The sequence below is a fragment of the Papilio machaon genome, chromosome 22 (genome assembly GCF_912999745.1).
Source record: "Papilio machaon chromosome 22, ilPapMach1.1, whole genome shotgun sequence".
In the NCBI taxonomy this organism is placed as follows: Eukaryota; Metazoa; Arthropoda; class Insecta; order Lepidoptera; family Papilionidae; genus Papilio; species Papilio machaon.
The window spans coordinates 6,621,988-6,642,754 of NC_060007.1; the positions used below are offsets into that span (position 1 = coordinate 6,621,988).

The 20,767-nt window shown below is 49.3% G+C and overlaps 3 protein-coding genes across 3 annotated transcripts; 2 read left to right on the top strand and 1 right to left on the bottom strand.

Moving 5' to 3' along the window:
• The first annotated feature begins 223 nt into the window (after positions 1–223).
• On the top strand, positions 224–2,933 carry LOC106711166 (vacuolar protein sorting-associated protein 26C). The gene is made up of 7 exons (XM_014503407.2): positions 224–314; positions 510–653; positions 761–1,015; positions 1,567–1,725; positions 1,814–1,910; positions 1,994–2,119; positions 2,631–2,933. The coding sequence occupies exons 1-7, from the start codon at positions 258–260 to the stop codon at positions 2,714–2,716; spliced, it is 924 nt and encodes a 307-aa protein (XP_014358893.2). The 5' UTR covers positions 224–257; the 3' UTR covers positions 2,717–2,933.
• Positions 2,934–7,357: 4,424 nt separating this feature from the next.
• Positions 7,358–10,548, bottom strand: LOC106711137 (protein cereblon). Its single transcript, XM_045683588.1, has 10 exons — positions 10,366–10,548; positions 10,140–10,288; positions 9,424–9,623; positions 9,068–9,244; positions 8,512–8,700; positions 8,237–8,361; positions 7,971–8,110; positions 7,792–7,894; positions 7,563–7,707; positions 7,358–7,478 (listed from the first exon to the last, which is right to left on the bottom strand). The coding sequence occupies exons 1-10, from the start codon at positions 10,376–10,378 to the stop codon at positions 7,379–7,381; spliced, it is 1,341 nt and encodes a 446-aa protein (XP_045539544.1). The 5' UTR covers positions 10,379–10,548; the 3' UTR covers positions 7,358–7,378.
• A 990-nt stretch (positions 10,549–11,538) lies between these two features.
• LOC106711136 (transmembrane protein 131 homolog) lies at positions 11,539–20,652 on the top strand. The gene is made up of 22 exons (XM_045683454.1): positions 11,539–11,779; positions 12,278–12,321; positions 12,661–12,879; positions 13,443–13,556; positions 13,674–13,796; positions 14,146–14,333; positions 14,409–14,538; positions 14,625–14,757; positions 14,848–14,949; positions 15,091–15,247; positions 15,357–15,666; positions 15,754–15,960; positions 16,260–16,445; positions 16,552–16,655; positions 16,735–16,856; positions 16,935–17,098; positions 17,193–17,395; positions 17,609–17,848; positions 17,930–18,038; positions 18,428–19,807; positions 19,880–20,003; positions 20,133–20,652. Exons 1-22 carry the CDS (start codon positions 11,686–11,688, stop codon positions 20,471–20,473), a joined length of 4,794 nt encoding a protein of 1,597 aa, XP_045539410.1. The 5' UTR covers positions 11,539–11,685; the 3' UTR covers positions 20,474–20,652.
• The last annotated feature ends 115 nt before the right edge of the window (positions 20,653–20,767 follow it).

Consider the following 20,767-nt stretch of genomic DNA (forward strand, 5'->3'; position numbering starts at 1 on the left):
TGAAAATTCTTGAATGTCGATTAATATTATTAATAGAGTGGATTAATATTCTAATACAACATAATTTTATACTAAAATTGAATGTTAAACAAGAATTCACATATAAACATAAGAGAGTTATACATCTGGTTCTGGCTAGCAGCCTGTCACTGTCATGTCAATAACAACAAATTGTATACAAAATGAAGTGAATGAAACTGGAAACTGTTTACCACAGTAAATTATAAAAGCAAAAGCTTGAAATAAAAAACTAAACAATGTCAACAAATTTAAATATTGTCCTTAAAAAAGCCAGTAAAATCTACCATGAAGGAGTAAGTCTTGAACAAATAAATATACCGAATCAAAAACAGCGATTATTCTTGTTTCTTTTCAGGTTTTTATTTGAAATTTAAAAATGGAAAATTATGTATAAAAATTTTAACACAGTTGGTGATTTTCATGTACTACAACAGTTGTATCCACTTGACTACACCTTCAAAATAAGTTTTTAGCTGGCGTTTGTTCAGGACATAGTAGCGGGCGTGGTGGTGGTGGAGAGCAGCGGCGAAGTGCGACATGAGGGGCTGACACTAGCCGCGGAGGGCGCCGTCAGTCTACATCTCAGCACCAAGAATGCCGGCATCTTTGACGCTTTCTCTAATAGCATCAAGGTCAAAAAATATCATAATAATTATGTTTAAGAAATAATTTATACCAGGTTGTGCCTTTTTATGTTTTATAAACATTGTCAAGCTTTCATGTTTACTTTATCTTCTAGCCTATGACGTTGATCAACACGGTTATGGAGCTGGCTCCTGCCGGCAAGATTCCCCCCGGTGTGACAGAAATCCCATTTGAGATGCCACTACGCGCGCGGCAGTCGCTGCCAGGTGCTCCCGCCGGCTGCGGTCTTCTAGAGACCTACCACGGGGTGTTTGTCAACATCACATACACGCTACGATGCAACATGAAGAGATCATTTCTGAACAAACCGCTCAACACCAGCTGCCAGTTCTTTGTGCAGTACCATCCTGTAAGTAAAAATACCTGTTCATTCAATACCTGTTGCATTAAAAAAAGTCATGGACTATGTACAAGTAGAGCAATATATGTATGAAAAATGTAAAAAAAAAAGAAAAAATATTTATTGACATCCAAAAATACAGTGAATTATCCAGGATCCTCGCACTAGGCGCAGCCTGTATCGCGAGGACCCAGCTCAGTGATTTAACAAGAAACATTGTTAGATGGCAACACATGGGCATTAAACAATATTAGAATAGTTAGGAGTTAAGTAAACTACACAAGAAAACAAAATATACTCATTACAACTCAATCCATAAATAATCACTTAATTGTTCTTATTTAATGTACTATTTTAATGATTTTCTCAGTTTCCGCATATGATAGTTTCCATAACCACGACTTCAATTTTAATTTAGCTTTGTAAAGTGAGTCTTGTTTAATGTCGCATTTACTTAATATATTATTATACATATATGGCCCTAAGAAATGTGAGAATCTTTGTGCGAATGTGGAGCTAACTGTTGGAAGTGGTATACATAGGAACATATACTTTTGTAGCAGGAAGCAGCTCCGCGCAAGCCGGTGCGGTGCGAGATAACACCAGGGTCAGTGCGGCGCGGTCCCGCCCCCGTCTCACGCCCTACCATGCCGCACTTCCAGCTATACGCAGAACTCGACTCCACCGTCTGCCCCCTCGACCAGCCTCTCACTGGGAAGGTACTCCCACCTGGCCATAGAGCCATCTCGGAAGACTTATATTACCATGTGTTAGACATTTACGCCATAACTCAACTCGGTTTGACAGATCCGCGTGGAGGAATGCGCGGCGGCCATCAAGTCCATCGAGCTGCAGCTGGTGCGCGTGGAGACGTGCGCCTGCGCAGAGGGAAACGCGCGGGACGGTGAGACACGACATCACGTGTACATCAGCTGATAGCCTTTACTGTGTGTGACAATTTGCTCGTGTGTGTGTGTGTGTGTGCAGCGACAGAGATCCAGAACATCCAGGTGGGCGAGGGCGAGGTGCGGCGCGGGCGCGACCTGCCGCTGTACATGGTGCTGCCGCGTCTCTTCACCTGCCCCACCACGGCCACGCCCGCCTTCAAGATAGGTACCCCCCCCCCCTCCTCCCCTCTAGCTCTCCCCTGTACCTCACACACATACACACACAAACAATTCCTTAACGAAGTTAAGGTTGGATGGTTAAGTTGGATGGTGGCCGTTTCTAAAAAATTTTCACAAATTTTTGATAATTGTGTTTGTTTATTGGTTGTAACTTTTTCTTCATACTTATGTTATAATACTTATAATTCCGGAAATGTGTACAGTTCCCGTGGGATAATTTTTTATTTACATTTTCATTTGATATGGCTCAACACATCTTAATTAAATTTGGCACAGATATAGAACATAGACTTAAGTAATACATAATATACTTTTCACCCTTTAATAATTTCTGCGCAGACGAAGTTGCAGCACAATTTTTTTACACAGATTTTACATAATTGTTGTTTAATTAATGTACTCGAATCATCGATTGCAAGACAAGTAGTCTATTTTAACATTTTATCCGAATGCTCGAAGTGGTGTTCAGTGACAGCTAACAGTGTTGTCTTGTGCAGAGTTTGAGCTGAACATTGCTGTCATCTTCGAGGACGACTACGTGGTGACGGAGAACTTCCCCATACTGCTGGTGCGCAGCAGGTAGCCCCCGCACCCGCACCGCAACCGCACCGCACCCGCACCGCACCCGCACCGCGCTAGCAACGGATGCTTTTAACAGTGACTTTATTTAACGGAAAATGTCTATTGAGTGTATAATGTATGACGTACATAATTAAGACGATGTTTAACTTGTTTGTTATACATTCTTGTGAACATTATCAACATATAAATGTTGTATATTATATAAAAGACTTGTAAATAGTTTATAATTAAAAATACTATTGAAATATAACTGTTGTCTTACTAATATTATAAATGCGAATATTTAGATGGATGGCTGGTTGGATGTGTTTGAAGGTATCTCCGGAACGGCTGAACAGATCATGATGAAATTTGGCACAGATGTAGAAGAACACATAGACTACTTATTTAGTTTTTTTTATATCCGCGCGGATGGTGTCGCAGGCGACAGCTAGTGTATTATAAAAGTTTAACTATATTTGTACCTACACAAGTATATATGACTACATGTTGCATTGCATTATTCCATTGTGGCGACAGACAGTCATACATATACAATTATATAGTGTGTTTAATATTAAATTCATAAACATTTTGAAAGATAAATAAATTGCGGTCGCCTGAATACAATTACAATTTGTATACATTTTATTCTGATTGTCCAATGAATTTTGAATCGAAGAAATCACAAATTGTTAGGTCCAAATATACAAGAGCAGAGTCAAACTCATCACAATAAAAGTAAGTTATCTGCGACAAACTAGTCTTACATTTCCCAATATTAACTTCATTTCTGGAGGAACATAAATAACAAAGTAATACAGGACAGGGGGTCGGGTAAAGACTGTTGCAATGGAGTATCACAAATTCAGAACACAAGACTTGGTAATTAATGTATGAAAAAATGACAGCGATTATACAAGCGGTTGCAAAAATATGATTGAATATTTTTTGGATATTTGTATTTTCGAGTCCCTGTTGATTTTATAACAAACGTTTGTGTGATCGATAAAAAAGTGTAATTCAACAAACGAAAACCATGCCTACAATTTGAATAAAATCTAATAGAATGCTAGATATATGAATAAATATCAATTAATAAACTTTGAAGGTCTCTAGTACGTAAACTACGCAACTTTGGATAGAGGAAGTTGGGATAAACCGTAACATTTCAAACCATGGAATCTGTTGTTATACACTTCTTTCTCAGACACTCTGGATGATGTGCACTATTATTTCACATTAAATAAACTGCACTACAATAATATATTTAAATTTTCCAAGCTCAATAATATTAGAAAAATATTTGTGACGAGTCAACAAATCTCTTCAAAAATTGTTCTCAGTTAATAAATATAAACACAATGTTTAGTTTTTTGCACAATCATGTTTAATACAAAAGTAAATATAATTGATTTGATGTGAAAAGTGCCTGTGACGTCACTACACGTACACATTCACACATTCCTCTGACGACATGTTACATCTGTACACATCTGTACATGTCGTGTCTCACAAGTGGGAGAGTTCGCACAACGTCTTCTCACAGCTTTCAGATTGCTCAATGACGACATTAGCAAATGTTAAGCCGCGTTCACATTTGCCTGACGTGTTGTGTCGTGATGCGTCAGAAAGGTATCGGTCTCATACAATTAATATGGTTGCGTGCACACCAGCGTTAGCAACTTGAAGTGGACTGACTATCGTACCAGGGGCGTAAAATTATCGTACATGGATCGAAATTATCGTATTTTTTAGGATAATGTCTATTATAGATAAATTAATCATATAAATTGTAATATTGATATGCATGCAAGTACTTTATAGTTTATCTTTTTTAAACCACCGCTGTCAAATCAACAGAACACTGAAACCCAAATGTTTTACACGTGGTACAGACCTGAACTGATTCCCTTTCCACTTTAAGTTCAATAAACGCGCCAAACTTAAAATTCACTTAGACAAAATTTCACTGTTCTCATGCAAGTTGGGTATGAAACACGTCAAAATTTTGTATTTATAAAGAAGAAATGGATATGAATGGGTGGTGAAATAAAAAAAATTCTACACAAAATATACGATATACATATGAAGTGTGAACATAATCGAAATATCGAATTAACGAACTTATATTCTCTTGTTCGCATTGGTAGATGCTATACTAACCAATAAGAAAGCGTGTACAGCAGGCGCTGGATAAAGTTACAGTATTGGCAGTGGTGAAACTTAGTAGAGCGGATCGTAAGAACCAATAGGAATAAAGAACTTGTATTTCCCGGTATTTTCTCAAGATTTTATTGGACAAAACAAAATCATGCTACTGCGGTTTAGACTATCAACGCATGAGTGAAATAATATAAATTCTCAAATTTTGCATCATGATAGAAATTATCGTACAATCTGCGTACGATAATAATATGCTATCGTACATCGTATGTAGGCACAAAATTATCGTATGTGTACGATAATTATCGTACGGTTCCGAACGCTGGTGCACACTTCTCTGACGCAGTGTGTCGTGATGGCTTGTGTCGTGTCGCGTCAGTAGCGATCCCGGTCCGCGTCAGTTGGGTGAGGTGCGGGGGACGGCGCAGCGACACGACACAGCGGGTCGGACTAGTGTGCACGCGCACGTGTCGTGTTGTGACGCGTCAGAAGGTATGGACGACGAGCTGATCGAGTACGTACGACAATATAAAGCGATTTATGATACAAAATGTAAACAATATAAGGATCAATCTATTAAAACTAAACTATCTTTTTGTATTTACTGGATGTATCCAATATCTTCTTCTCTTTTTTTGTTTTATTAGAAGTGTTGCCAGTGCTAATAACTGCATATCTTCTTCATAATCTCAATCCGAATCGGATGATTCATGAAAAAACATTGCGAATGTGTAAACTAGTGATGCAACGGATGTCTGTTTCCGTTTCCGCAAGTGCGGAAGTTCCGCATGCTTTTCAACATCCGTTTCTGCTTCTGTTTCCGCAACTTTTATAACGGAGATAAAACGGAACTTTACGACAGCTGTGAGATCCAAATGCGCGGCGCGAGACGCGCAGTCCGTACGCGGCCTTTCGGCACTTGTCGCATCTGTTTGTTTACGTACTTTTTCGTGAATTTAAGCGCGTAATATTTTCTGCTGCTGTTTGAAACAATCAGTTTCTCTTGCTGGAGTAAACTGTCTAGTAGTTGTCCATATAAAATTTGACAACTGGCAAAATGTTCCTATTTCATACTTACGAGTTATTAAATGTACTTTTGAATAAGTGATAACCATGTAATATATCATCATCATTATTATCATCAGCTCACTATACATCCCCACTGAGGGGCTCGGAGCCTACCCCAAATTAGGGGTGACTAGGCCATAGTCAACCACGCTGGCCCAGAGCGGGTTGACTTCACACATATCATTAATTTTTTTTCTCAGATATGTGCAGGCAGCATCACTATGTTTTCCTTCACCGTAGGAACGTCGGATAAATGTAAATATCTAAATCGAAAAACACATTGGTACATAGCGGGATTCGCACCCAGGCCCTGCAGATTGCAAGTCAAGTGCCTAATAATTATATTTTTTTTAAATCTAGATTTGGTTTTTGATACTTAACACATTCACTGTTTACAAAATAAAAAATGAAACAGCTGGGAGCCAAAACTTTTTACGGTGAATATTTATTTAGTATATCTGGGAGTGTTTGAACATATAAATAAATTAATAATGTTTTTTGTATTTGAGCGCTAGGGATCATCATTTTGAGTGCTAGGGATGGCAATGGTTTAGTTCACTAATATGTAGATATTTGTTCCACGATTGCATTTCTGTTCATATGTTACAAGATTTTGACAAAGTCAAGTTTTTCATCAAATTCCAGAATATTGAGTAAAACATGTAAGTGGTGGTAACACGAGTGGTTTGGCGAACATTAATTTGTAAATAGTGTAATTTTGTTTCCTGAAAATAAATTAAAAAAAAAACGTATTTTAACTTATCGCAGCACAGTAAAAATACATATATTGAAGGCTAAAGGACACCGATATCCAATGCCTTAATAAATTAAAAACGAATACAAACTGTTCTTACCAAAAAAAAAATTTGTAAATATGTTTTTTATTATTATTTACACTTCTGTTTCCGCTTCCGTTTCCGTTTCCGTTTCTGCTAAAATTTATTTTTGACATCTGTTTCCGTTTCTGGTTCCGGTAAGACACTTCCGTTGCATCACTAGTGTAAACTCTCCGAGAGCTATAACGGAACTGATTAAAAATGCGTCATAACGCGTCACATAGATGTGAACAGTAGCCATCACGACACAAAGCATCACGACACGACACGTCAGGCAAATGTGAATGCGGCTTTAGTGAATCCTTTAGTGTCGCAGCAAGATTGTCATTATTTCAATGTAAATACATCTTTTATTAAATTATTATGATAATTATTACTACTTTTAAATTATGGTCTTAAATATTTAATTCCTCTTAATTGTATTTTATTTCTATTTATATTTTAAAGAGTTGAATATTTAAAATATGGTTGTGATTATTTTTTCATCAATATTTACAACTGGGCCACACAGTGGGGTTGTCGTGGGCGCGGGAGGGCGCGGGAGGGCGCGGGAGGGCGCGGGCGGGCGCGGGTGGGCGCGGGAGGGCGCGGGTAGGCGCGGGTGGGCGCGGGGCTCACAGTCGGTCGGGCTCGGCGTCGGCGCGCGGCTGTACGTAGTTGCGACACAGGCCGAAGAACCGCTGCGGGCGCAGACTGCGGCTCAGCGCGTCGAACCTGCGGCGCAGAGCGGCCGTGTCAGAGGCGCGCGGGGCGGGGCGGGGGCGGGGGCGGGGGCGGGGGCGGGGGCGCGGCACTCACCGCCAGCCGAGGTGCGCGCTGCACGCGGCGCACACGAGGATGGTCCACGCGTAGCCCGGGAACCAGGAGAACTCCGCGGAGCGCCGCCCGCTCGGCTGCACGCCGCCCGCGCGCGACACCGTCACGATGTCGTGCATGTAGCCGCCTGCGCACACGCACACGCACGTCACACGTCGCACGTCACACGTCACACGTCACACGGCAATGTCAAACCTGACCGCCGGCGTACCTGAGTTGGTGTAGTTGGAGTGCACGCCCTCGCTGGACATAGGCAGCGCGTCCTCGCGCCGCGCTATCTCCGCGCCGCACGCCGCACAGCACAGCGCGCTCTTCTGCACACATCACACGTCCCCGTTCAATCTCGCAGAGCTCACAGTACGTACGAGTCGCCGCATGTATCCGCATTACCCTGGCGATGAAGCGCAGCTCCATGTGCAGACGCAGCAGCGCGTCGTCCACCGCGAACAGCGCGAGGCGGTCGCGCGCCGACAGCGTCAGGTTGGAGGTCACCCAGAAGGAGAGCGCCACCGCCTCCTCCGGCAGCCGGCCTGCGCGCGCCCACACCTCAGTGTCGCCACATCGGCACCGCCCACTTCGGCTTGCCAATGCGGCGACGCGTGTAACTGTCTCCGTGCGTCTATCTCGGTTTTACTAGAAACAGGGCGCGGGCTCACCGAGGTCGAAGGTGCTGAAGTAGTTGATCAGCTTGTCGCGCACTCGCCGGTAGTCCAGCAGCTCGTACACGAAGCGCGGCCAAGGCGTCAGCGCCGCGTCCATGTCGCGCACGCGTCGCTCCACGCTGCGCACACGCACACGCACACTCCCTCTCTAATAAACTTATTTCTTATATGATGCAAAATGTTGATCAAATCATCCTCGTCGAACCGAGCGCAATAACTTTAACGTCGATTTAACTGAAGGCAGTATGTTCGACGGCGTGTGTACTCACGACGAGTCTCGGGGGCCGGGGCCGGAGTCGCCGGGGGCATAGTCGGGGGCGTGGCCGGGGGCAAGCGCGGGGGCGGAGGCCGGGGCGGGCCGCGGCGTGCGCAGACTATCGAGGCTGGCGAGGCGCGCAAATCGCAGCGGATCCGCGGGCTGCAGCTCCGGCAAAATGCGCACCTCCGCGAACCGCATCCTGCGCACCCCACATGCGTCAACTCCTTCCCGACGTGAAACCATTCTCCCATATATGTTTATTCATAACCAAAAAAAAAAAATAACTCACCTGTTGCTCGGGAAAAACTCTATATATGTGTGTATCTTACTTCTTACTGTCATAATAATATTTATATGGATAAATTGGATGTTTCAACGTATCTTGATGAAATTTGGAACAGATGTAGAACATAGTTTGGAAGAACACAGGCTATTTATTATGTTTTTATTTTATTCCGCGCGGACGGAGTTGCGGACGACAGAAAATCCAATTAAAAACTAACTTTTGGTTTTATACCATAGCACAAGGTCCAAAAATAAGGTAAAGATGAAGGTAGTGCGGTGACCTGGTGTAGGAGTGCATGGGCATGGGGTGTTTGGGCATGTCGAGGAGGCGGAAGCGGTGGCGCGCTCGAGCCTTGCAGGACAGCGCAGTGTTGCCCCGCGCCGGGCCCGCGCCCGCAGACCCCGCCTCGTACACCTCGCACACCACGCCGTACCCCGACACCATGCTGCCCGTCTCGCTGCACATAATTCACTATTTCTACAATTCTACCGGTATCTGAAAAATACAACTGGCCATCCAAATGTTGACCTGAACCTAACCTAAGCTTGTGTGGAAGTTACAAGCCTTCGAAGTTAAGGATTTTGATGCGCCTCGACCGACACCTAACAATTGACGAGTAAGGTATAGAAAACATACTCGGGACACAGCAGGCCAAATAGTTTATTTTGGTGAATGACCGCTATGAGAAGGGTGGCGTCCTCGTGGTCGGGCAGCAGCATGGGCACGGTCTCGCCGGGGAACACGGCGCCCGAGTGCGCCGCCACAAGCAGCTGGCCGCGCCAGCCCGGCTCCAGCACCGAGCGCCCGCGTAGCGCCACCAGCCCGCCACCCATGTACTGCAACACCCGCAATGTGCTGCTCATCTTCTCACAACTATTACACAATCATACGTATGCACAGGGTAGGCTCTGAGCCCCTTAGTGGTGATGTATAGTGAGCTAATAATGAGTGCTCAAACCTAAAACCATCTTATTTTAGGTAAGTCCTATATACATATGACTTCAAATTATATAAAATTTCAGATGTTTAACTTAACAAAGAGTTTAAGATGTTACTTTAGAAGCAACCCTTTGATATCAATCTTGTCAACATTGCCATCACTCTTTGCAGAACAGCACCGGGAAGGGTTGTATTTTAAAATATTTAATTAAAAATACCACAGCTATTATTATATTACACTTGAACTGAGAAATAAATTACATATTAACATAAGAAGAAATTGTATTTCATTTACTATTAATGTAAATGATAACTCTGGGAAAATTTACCACAAAACAGGCCTTGTAAAATGCCTTACTATTGTACCGCAAACGCTTTGCAAATATATTTATATTTAAGAAATAAATACAAACTGAGTGTGACGCAGCCAGAGATTTATCGAAGTGCTGTTCTTCTTCGGCGGCCCCTTGCTGCGTCATATCCTCGCTGCTTTCGCCCTCGCTGCTGTGCTCGTTCAGCTCCTCCTCGCCCTCCCCATCACTTTCGGCGTCGCCGTCACTTACTATTGTAAATACAAACATCAATAATATAAACACGTTCTTAATAAATTAACACTTCATATGTTACTTAGTTACATACGATAATCATCCATATTCGCCAACAAATACGGGCGATGTGAAATTTTGACAACTTAATTGAAACTAATATGAAAATAAGAAATACTTTTGCGTACAAAACAATTAAACACAAAACTTTAGTTTTTTCGTAAGGTCATTTGCTTCAAAAGCTACAAAAATGTCTATTTGACATTGACCGTTGACACTTGACACATCGTCCATTTGACAATTTTTTATTTATAGAGATGTCAACCCCGCGGAGATACGAGCCACCCAGCGAGAACCGGTGGACATAAGTCAAACTAAATTATGATAGATCACTAGCGCACCCTGCCTACGAAAAAAAAATGTCACAAGTTCCTCGATAAGTTTCTTGCATTTGAATAGTTTTCTACATGAGTATGAGATAAGTACTCACTGATATGAATATAGTGTCATATACTCAGATAAAGAATATACTTTTATATTTACATACTTGGTCCTAGGTCATATAGGTGTCTTGACAAACCCGTAATGGGTTTATAGACACTGTTATGTAATGGTGCATATTGTAACCTTAATAATTTAAATAAATAAATCATCATCAACCTGCCATCGTCCTTGCGGAGGGTTGGCACAGTATATATTTACTACTACGGTACTACTTTATACATCTCTACTCGTATCAGCCGTCATATCTGAATTCACCCCCAACTTACGTATATTCTCTTTCACATAATCCATCCATAAATTCTTTGATTTCTCTCTACCTCTGTAGCTACCCGCAGTCAACTTCGGTCCTTTATAACTAAACTAGCTTTAGACCGCGACTCCGTCCGCGCATAAATAAAAAAAAAACTTAATAAGTAGCATATGTGTTTTTTCCGACTATGTTTAACATCTGTGTTAAATTTCATCATGATGCGTTGAACCATTCCGGAGATACCTTCAAATAAACATCCATCCATCCATCTAAACATTGGCATTTACAATATTGGTGAGATTAAGAACAGGAGAAATAACTAAAAATTGATAAAAATATAAATATTTTAAACAAATAAATAAACTAAAAATCAATCTAATAAATAAATAAAATAAGAAAACCAACCGGCACTGAAACTTTTCGTTATCTATTCTAGACATGCCCAAAGAGAATCTATCTATTCCGTTCTGTTTTGTCTGACAGTCTCTTCATCTTTCATTTTCATCCGATCTCTGGTTGAATTTTGTCTCTTAAGTTTAACTTGATTATTGAACGAAAATTAAATCTTATGAGTTGAAGTGCGAAAGTTAATTTTTAACTTTAAAATATTTTAAGACAGCAATGTGAATAATCACTGGTGAAATACGAAAATACGTGAAAATGTGTCGAGGAATGTTATGGTGTTATGTTCTTGCATTGACGTTAGTGGATATTTCACCGCATACAAAGTTGACAGCCCATGGGAAGAGTCATGGTAAAATCGATTTGAGTATTACACATTTTTTATATAGCATATTGTTTGAAGACGGTCTTGGTTTTATAACACTATATCTTAACTACGGTACAGCCCTTCCGCATATGGGGTAGAATGAAATCGCAGCGTGAAGAGGCGTTATTTCATTTCATCTCGGGACCGCAAAACTTATTTTAGAAAAATAATAAGTACTATAGGCATATGAGGATGGTGCCGGTGGCTGCGGTGGCAACACATACTGGCTTGTTGTGTATACATTGTCGATAATTCACTGAGAGCAAGTTTGTGGATAGTAGATAGAGATGTTTTTAGTTGTAAAACTACCTCACAAAATAGTATTAAACTATTTGATCTAAATGTCATATTTTATAACATTAAAGAAATTTATAACTAGGAAGACAGGATATTAAAAAGGTTAAACTATTTTCATTTGCTTGTATTTAACTTAGGTATTAGTATTTACTGCTTTTCATGTGATTTTCGTTTATTTATTTTCAGATGTCACATTACATGACACTCTCATAGAAGGATTAAATTTTCAAGTAAGTAAACAATGACACTTGTCCTCAAATTTAATTCAAAGCCTGAGTTCTTATAATAACCAAGGTCCAGTATTTAAGGGCAGATATTTGAATTTGAGATATTTCTCATTTGGATTTTTTTTCAGTAATTCTTAAACACTATGCTCCTGTTTGGTGTGATTCAAAACTTAAAGGATAATTCTTTAGAAACATACACAAATGAGAATATCTGACAATTACTTCAGATAATATGTAAACCTAAATAGGGATAGGAAATTACATGTAAGAGATAAAAATATAAAAAGAACTAAAAACATGTCAATTTCAATGTTAGATTTATGCATGGTTGTGTGTGGACAGGAATGGGGCGGCGAGGGGCTGGCGGAGGCTGGCGGGGCCGGGTCTGCGGTGCTGGAAGGTGTAGCGCTGCAGCCAATGGCTTTGCACTTTGGGTCGGCCGCGCTGGCCGCGCCACACGTGCGCTCCGTCACGCTCACCAACACCGGCAACGCAACGCTGCATCTCGCCTCCGTCGCCGGCACCACGCCCGATTTCCACGCCTCCTTCTTTGAGTCTAAGGTTAACAAATCCTTTACAAACATTTACAACACCCATGTCCCACCGATGCTCTGTGCAGTAAGAGTTGAGTGTTATCAAACCCATCGTCTAATACATCCATGTCTCATGTTTTGATGCTAGTTAATATTTTATTAGAAATGTATCTAGTGTAGTGCATTCAGTGCGAACAAAGCAGCTACAGCAGAACAAGAAAGAAGATAAGAGAAGAAAAATTAGGGCTTGCGGGGCGCGGGGAAAGTTCGCATTTTGACGTCGAGAGGCGCGAGTCAAGCTCGAACTTTTCCTGCGTCGCGTTGGCCTGCGCTCGTCACCGCCGCCCGCCTTCATATCACTTTATCGAATATAATGAATGAGTCTGTTGTTTTGTTAATATGTTTACTGTAGTAAATGCTTCTGTATAGTCTTTTTTTGAATATCAATATTTTGATTTAAAAAAAAAATCAACTGAAAACTCTGTTATTACAATATTACAGGTGTTGTACTGTTGTACACAGCTGGTGTAACATGTTTTCCTTGGTTTCATAATGCGATGTGATGGTGGTGCGGTGTTACGGCGGCTGCAGACGTTGGCGCCGCAAACCAACACCACCTTCAGCGTGGTGTACCTGGGGCGGCGCGCGGGGCCCGTCACCGCGCACCTCTACATACACACCTCGCTCGGCGTCTACAAGTACCCTGTATCTATATATTTTGTTTTTAAACTACTTTAAAGTTCAATAGTAACAGCGAGGGTAAAATGGTGGAATATGAAACGGTCGGTTCACAAGTGAAGTGAGAAATATGTGCGCCGGCAGGTGTCGGCGGTGGGCGTGGCCAGCGAGTACGAGGTGTGGCCACTGGTGGGCGTGCGCGTGCCCGCCAACGCCTCCGTGGAGCCCGTGCTGTCGCTGCACAACCCCACAGATCACGTCATACAGGTGATGTGATGTGAACCGGGCCCATGATGTGAACTTACCGAAAATTACACCTACGTATTTTCCCTTACAATGTACTCGTGTGTGTGTAAAAAAGTGAAATAAAAAAATTAAGGCAATTCCTACTTTTAGTAATTTACTTATTATAAATTTTTAGTAAATGTTTTGTATTGGATTTTACCACGTTGTACAATACTACAGTGCACCATGAAAAAAAGTTTGGTTGAGGTCCTCTTTCTCCACAATGGTTTCGATCCGTCCATGAAGTCCTCGTGGCAACATGTAGATGTAGGTGGCCTGTGTGCATGTGCGAGGTGTGACGGCGGGTGTGACGGCGGGTGTGACGGCGCAGGTGACGGAGGTGTACTCGTCGGGCTCGTGGGTGGGGCTGCAGCTGCCGGCGGGCGGGGCCAGCGCGCCGCGCGACGCCTGGGCCGTGCCGCCGCACGCCACGCGCGACATCGTGCGTCTGCGTCTGGCGCCGCCCGCGACCGACGTCGACGACTCCGACACGCAGCGCCCCCTCACCGCCTACGTGAGGTGAGTAGTGCGGGGCGGGGCGGGGCGTGGTGTAGTGCGGGCAGTGAGCGTGTGCGTGTGCGTCGTGTCGTGCAGGGTGAAGGCGAACGTGCCGGGCGGCGCGCTGGTGGTGTGCGTGGAGGCGCGCGCGACGCCCGCCGGCGAGCACGCGGCGCCGCTGCATCTGCACATGCGCGCGCGCGGCTCAGACGACCCCGCACTCACGGTACGTATATAAACCTATTCTATAATATTACGACATTCGCTGGTACGTATGTCGTATTCTTCATATACTTGTTGTGCGGGTGGCAGGTGCGGTTGCGGGCGGCCAACAGCGCGCGCAGCGGCGTGCGGCTGGAGGCGGCGGTGCGCGGCGCGCGCTGCGTGCCCGAGCCGCACGCGCCGCCGGACCCCTGCGAGCCGCCGCACGCGCACGCACATAACGGTATATACTGGAGGAAGATATCGAGTTAGAATGTAAAATGAAAGACACGTAGCGCAGACGTACAGTAACACGCGAGCTGTGCATGTGCAGGCGGGGCGGCGGAGGGCGCGGCGGGCGCGCGGCTGGCGCTGCTGCGCGCCGACCTGCCGCCGCTGCACGACTTCACCGACGTCGCCGACCTCACTCTCAACTGTAAGTCTATACATTCATATATAAAATTGGAGAGTTTGTATGTATTATTAAAATAAAAACATATTTTGTACACTTTATGTACATATTTCAGTTATTTGTGTAAATGAACTGAAATCTTTCACTGGCGGGGGTGTCGTGCAGATGGCGAGCTGTGGGCCAGCGCGGAGGGCGCGGAGGGCGCGGAGGGCGCAGTGGGCGCAGTGCGGTGCGCGGGCTGCGTGCGGCTGGGCCGCGCCGCGCTGCCGTACTCGCTGCGCCTGGTGCCGGGCACGCTGCGGCTGGATCCCGACGCCATGCAGTAAGTGCTACATTTATCTCGCCTCACTCGTATCAACGTGTCGTGTTGTGTCGTGTCGTGTCGGACGTGGGCGGCCTCATTGTGAATTGCGACGTATCGCGTGTTGCAGTTTCGTGCGTGCCGGGGGAGGTGGGGGAGGCGGGGCGCTGCGGGCGGTGTCGCTGCGCGCGCACAACACGAGCCCGCTGCCGCTGCACGTCGCCGAGGTGGCGCTGTCGGCCGACGCGGCGCCCTACTTCCGGATGACGGAGGCGGGGCCGCGCGTGGTGGGCGCGGGCCGGAGCGCGGCGCTGGCGCGGCTGCAGCTGCTGCCGGCGGCGCTGCGGGACAACGTGACGCTGGCCGGCGCCCTCACGCTGCGCACCAATCTCTCGCACTACCGTGTCCCGCTGCTCGTCTACGGCGGTCGCTTTGTGTTGGTACGTTCTCGCCTTCGGCGTTAACTAATTCATACGCTTTTCGATACTCGAGTGTGGGACATGTTGACAATGATTTGACCGCCGCAGGAGTGGGAGTGGCCGTGGGGCGGGGAGGTGGCCGGCGCGGTGTCGCTGGGCGCGCTGGGCACGTCTGCGTCGCGGCGCGTGGGCGTGCGCCTGCGCAACCCCGGCCCGGCGCCGCTGTGCGCTCGGGACCTGGCCGCCGAGCTGTCGGCCGGCTCCGTACAGTTCACGCTAGCGGCCTGCCCCGCGGCGCCGCCTGACCATCCTTGTGTTAGTGTTTACAAACTATATCTCGCTATATAGTGGTGGTGTTCAATACATATTTAATGTTTCACAAAGTGGTACTCGTTCGACTGGTATAGAAAGATAATTAAATTATTACACTACCCAACAAAAGAGTATCTGGCAACCCTCCGATGGCTATATTGATTTGATTGGAATATGTTCTGAAATATATTACATTTTTCTAATTTGTTTTTTAGTTGAAACATTTACTTAAATAAATGAGCTTAATTAAAGATATTTTAAAGTGAATCATAGGATGCGCATCGTGTGTGTGTGTGTCGCAGCGCTGCGTGGAGGGCGGTGCGTGGACGCAGGCGTGGCTGGTGGTGGTGGCGCCCGCGCGCGCCGGCGAGCTGCGCGGGCACGTGCGCGTGCGCAGCCAGCACGCCAGCACCGACGCCGCGCTCTCGCTGCGCGCGCTGCCGGGCCGCCTGCACGCGCCGCCGCTGCGTCTGCCCGACGCCGCCCCGGTACTCCACCCCGTCCTACTTCTACACGCGCATTGTTCGCGTCGACGGTTGCTCAATATGCACCAATATGCTCAATAACACCGCGTTGTCGATGTGTGTGCGGCAGTTCGCGTGGTCGGCGGGCGAGCTGGTGCTGGAGAGCACCATGGAGCTGGAGATGTTCGTGAGCGAGGTGACGCAGCCGACGGTGGACCCCGCGCTCTCCTACATGTGAGTGTAGTGCGGTGTGGAGGATGCTGTGGTGCTCCGCCGGTGTCGGTGGTGCTGTAGCGTGCGGGGCGTGTTGCAGCGCGCCGGCGGGCGGGCGTGCGGCGGTGCGCGGCGGCCGGCAGGTGGTGGGCGGCGTGCGGTACGCGCCGGAGCTCAGCTGTCACCCCGACTGCTACACCGGCCTCGACTTCGACTCCCCCGGTCGGTGCGCTCTCCTCTCTCTCTCTGGAAACAACTTACGCATCGCTTCGTAAGTAATGACGGAGTGGTGTGCTGCAGAGGGGCGGGCGTGGCTGAGCCGGCTGGCGGCGTGCGGCGCGGCGGGCGAGGCGGCGCTGGCGCAGGACGCGGCGCTGGCGGCGCGCCGGCTGGCCGTCTTCCTGCGCCTGCAGCGGCACCGGCCCGCGCCCACCAACCTGACGCTGCACCTGCACACCACTGAGGTGCGCGCTCACACCGCACCGCTCTCTGCGTCTGCGTCTGCACGTGCGTGACGTGACGTGACGTGACGTGCAATGCGGGCCGATGTGTTCGCAGATGATGCAGATCCCGGTGACGGGCTCGGTGCGGCTGCATTGGCCGCGCGTGTCGGCGGGTGCGGGGGGCTCGGGGGGCGCGACGGGCGTGCTGGCGGCGGTGGGCGCGACGCGGTCTCTGCGCGTGTCGGCGCACAACCCGTCCGGCTCTCACTCGCTGCTGCTGCAGCCGGTGCTGGCGGGCGACCTGCGACTGTCCGCTATGTACGTATCTTTCTCATTCGCAGAACGTTGCTGCGCCGCGGTCATCTTTCTTTTAAGTTTGTTTAGCTTCATGAATGCGATGAATGCGGCAGAGCAATCTTCAATTATTTGATAGCCATATTGATGATATAGCAAAAATATATCAGCGGCCATATCGTACTGTATGATGTATGTACCGGTGATGACGTATATAGCACATATTTACTGCGACAGGGCGGGCGGCGAGGAGCGATGCGGCAACGGCAGCTGCGTGTGGGCGCCGCACGCCTTCCGGCTGGCGGGTTGGCGCGCGGTTCGCGGCGAGGTCTCCGAGTGGGCGCCCGTGGGAGAGGGCGAGGGCGCCGAGTGCCGGGCCGCGCCCACGCTCTTGTTGGCGCCGCATGCGCAGATCGACCTCACGCTGACGTTCGCGCCTCAGCAGGCCGCGCTGCTGGCCGCCTACCTGTATCTGCGGTGAGTCCCCCACCCCACACCGCGCCCACACCCCTGCCCCGTGCCCACCGCTGTACGCGCGCCCTCGCCGTCCTGTTGCAGGAACAACCTGACCATCGTGGAGGGCGTGCTGGTGACGGCGGAGGGCGCATATCCCAGCTTCGAGTTGGCCGGCCGCAAGCCCGGCTCCTCCGCACCCATTTTACTTGAGGTACGACTGTTATATACATTTTTTTATTACCCATATGACAAGGAGAGTTTCGCGCATGCGTAAGTTTGTTTTGATGCAAGTGATTTTTTTTTTAATATTATAAGATATTAAACGAGCACGCGGCCCAGACATCCGCAATTGCAGATGCGTTGCCTTCCTTTATCCCCTTTCCCATCAAATCCACTTCTTCCCACCCTTTCCTTATAAGAAAAGGGGGTAAGAAAAGAGAATCAAAATTAGGCTTCAGGAACCGAAACGTGGTCGTGGTAATGCAACGGGCGAGCCGGACCATTCGTGCAACAGATGCTGTTGTCGCTGACGTCTATCTCTGTTCTCAACTTTTCCACCATTCAATATGTAAGAGAGGTATCATAAATGAGTTATGTCAGGTGAGCGAATGCGGCGAGACTAGCGGTGCCGGTGTGGGCGTGGGCGTGGGCGTGGGCGTGCGGCGCAGCGTGGTGGTGCGCAACACCGGGCGCGTGCCCGTGCGCCTGCGCGAGTGGCGCCTCGCCGGCCGCCCCTGTCAGGCGCGCGGCTTCCGGCTGCAGCCCTGCGCCCCGCTCGCCCTCGCGCCCAACGACTCCCGCACCCTGCATCTCGCCTTCGCGCCCGACTTCACCCTGGCCCGCGTCGCCGCCCGCCTCCAGCTGCGCTCCGAGCTGGGCCGCGCCGAGTTCACGCTGCAGGCCAACGTGCCCGCCCGGCTGCTGCCGCGCTGCGCCGCCGCCCTCCCGCGCCCGCCCTTCGAGCCCGCGCTGCGTCTCGCCGCCGCCCTGGCCGCCTTCGCCGCCCTCGTCCTCGTCCTCGGCGCCGCGGCCTTCGACGCCGAGCGGCTGCTGCGTCGCGCCCGCGCCTCCCGCACCTCACCCCTGCCCCGCGCCCCTCTCGACCTGCGCGTCGCGCCTCCGGTCCCGCATCGGCCCGCGCCCGCCGCGCCCGCACCCCGCAGTGCCCCGCCGCCCGGGCGCCGGCGCCGACCCCCGCGGCGCCCTCTGCCGCCGCTGGATCCCCTCGCGGAGAGACGCGCTTTCGAGCGGTGGCGCGCCGAGGTGCTACGTCGCGCCGACGACGAGGAGTCCCGCTCGAGCGAGGATACGGACTCCGTGTGCGTAGAAGCCGAGGCGCCGCCGGCAAAGTGCACCGAGGACGTCGCACCGCCGCCGGACGAGGAGCCGTGCGCGTCGCGTCCGGATACGCCGCCCGGCCTCGAGGAGTACGCGCCAGACCCCGAGCCCGACGACGATGAGGACCGACCCTCCAACAGCGCCGACGAGGAGTGCATCTCGACCGGCTCCGAGGAATCCTCCCCCGCCAGCGTCGAGCCCGAGGAGCGCTCCGAGCCCGAGGAGAGCGAGGCGCCCGCCGACCGCGACTCGCCCGTCCGCGTCGCCCGGCCCCCCGCGGCGCCGCTCGGCGACCCGACCGACACCGGTGCGGATGTCTCCCCGCGACTGTCGCGAGCGCGCCGCCAGTCGGGCGATGCCGGTCGCCGCCTCGAGCGGCCGCGCCCCTCCGGCGATGCGGCCCCGGCGCATATGAAGATCGTCAAACAACATAGTCGCAAGGAGAAGAGCGTGAAACGACGCGCCGAGCGGCCCAGCGCTCCGCCCTCGCGCAACTCCCCAGCGCCGCTCGAGGTGGAGGTGGCCGGAGTGGGCGCGGGGGGTGCGGGGGGCGCGGCGCCCGCCGTACGCTGGGGCGCCTCCTGGAGCTCAGTGGTGGCGGCGCGTGCGCTGGCGCCCATCGGCTCGGACGTGCGGCGCCGCGCGCCTACAGCCAGCGCCCCGCCCCCCGCCGCTGGGGCCACCCCCGGGCTGGCGGGCGCGGTGGCGGCCGAGGCGCCGAGCGCCGACAACTCGCTGTTCTACTTCAACGGTGCAGCGAGCGCTCCACGACCAGACATGGGGTGGCGCGCGCCCGCCATCGAGCGCCCTTACCCGCCGCCGTCACGAGACTATCTCGGTATTCACATATCAATTTTTTTAATTGGATAAAAGAAATTGAGCTTTAAGATTATGTAACGTGTCGTCGTCTCTTTTTATTAAAATTGTATATCTGATAGATCAATTGAATATTTGTTGTCATTTTCAGGTGACACAACCGGTGTGGGGTCCGTTGGCTCGGTTGGCGCGGTGGGATCGGTTGGCTCGGTAGGCGCGATGGGTTCAGTGGGCGCGGTGGGTTCAGTACTGGGTAGCGCGTACAGCCCGCTGGAGACCGGCGGGGGTTGGGGCGGCGCGTGGGCGTGGGGTGCGGCGGGCGCGGTGCGGCCCCCGCCCGGCTTCTCGGCGCCGCCACGGCCTCCGCGCGCCTACGACCCATTCCGATCTCTCGCCTCCATCTGGGCGCCGGGCGCGGCCGACTGGCGCTACGAGCCCGCCGACACGCCCCCCGCGGCGCCCACAGCCCCCGCAGATACCGAGGAGCGTTAGACCGGCAGAGACCGGCCATCGTTTGTTTGGGGAGAGGCAGCGCGGCCGCGGACGCACTAGTCAACGCGCCGGCGCCACTCGCGCCCGCTCGCCGCCGCTCTCTCCCGCGCTCCTACACACACATATATTGTTCAAGTTTATGTTCCTCAAGTTGTCCCGAGACGAGTTCTTAATATAAGTGAAGCTTAATTAAACTTTTTGTTTTTGTCATACTTGTTTTGTTTTATTATTATAATACTTTTCTTATCTAAATTTAAAAACCTCTGCAATGATATGAACCAGTAGTGTCTGTGT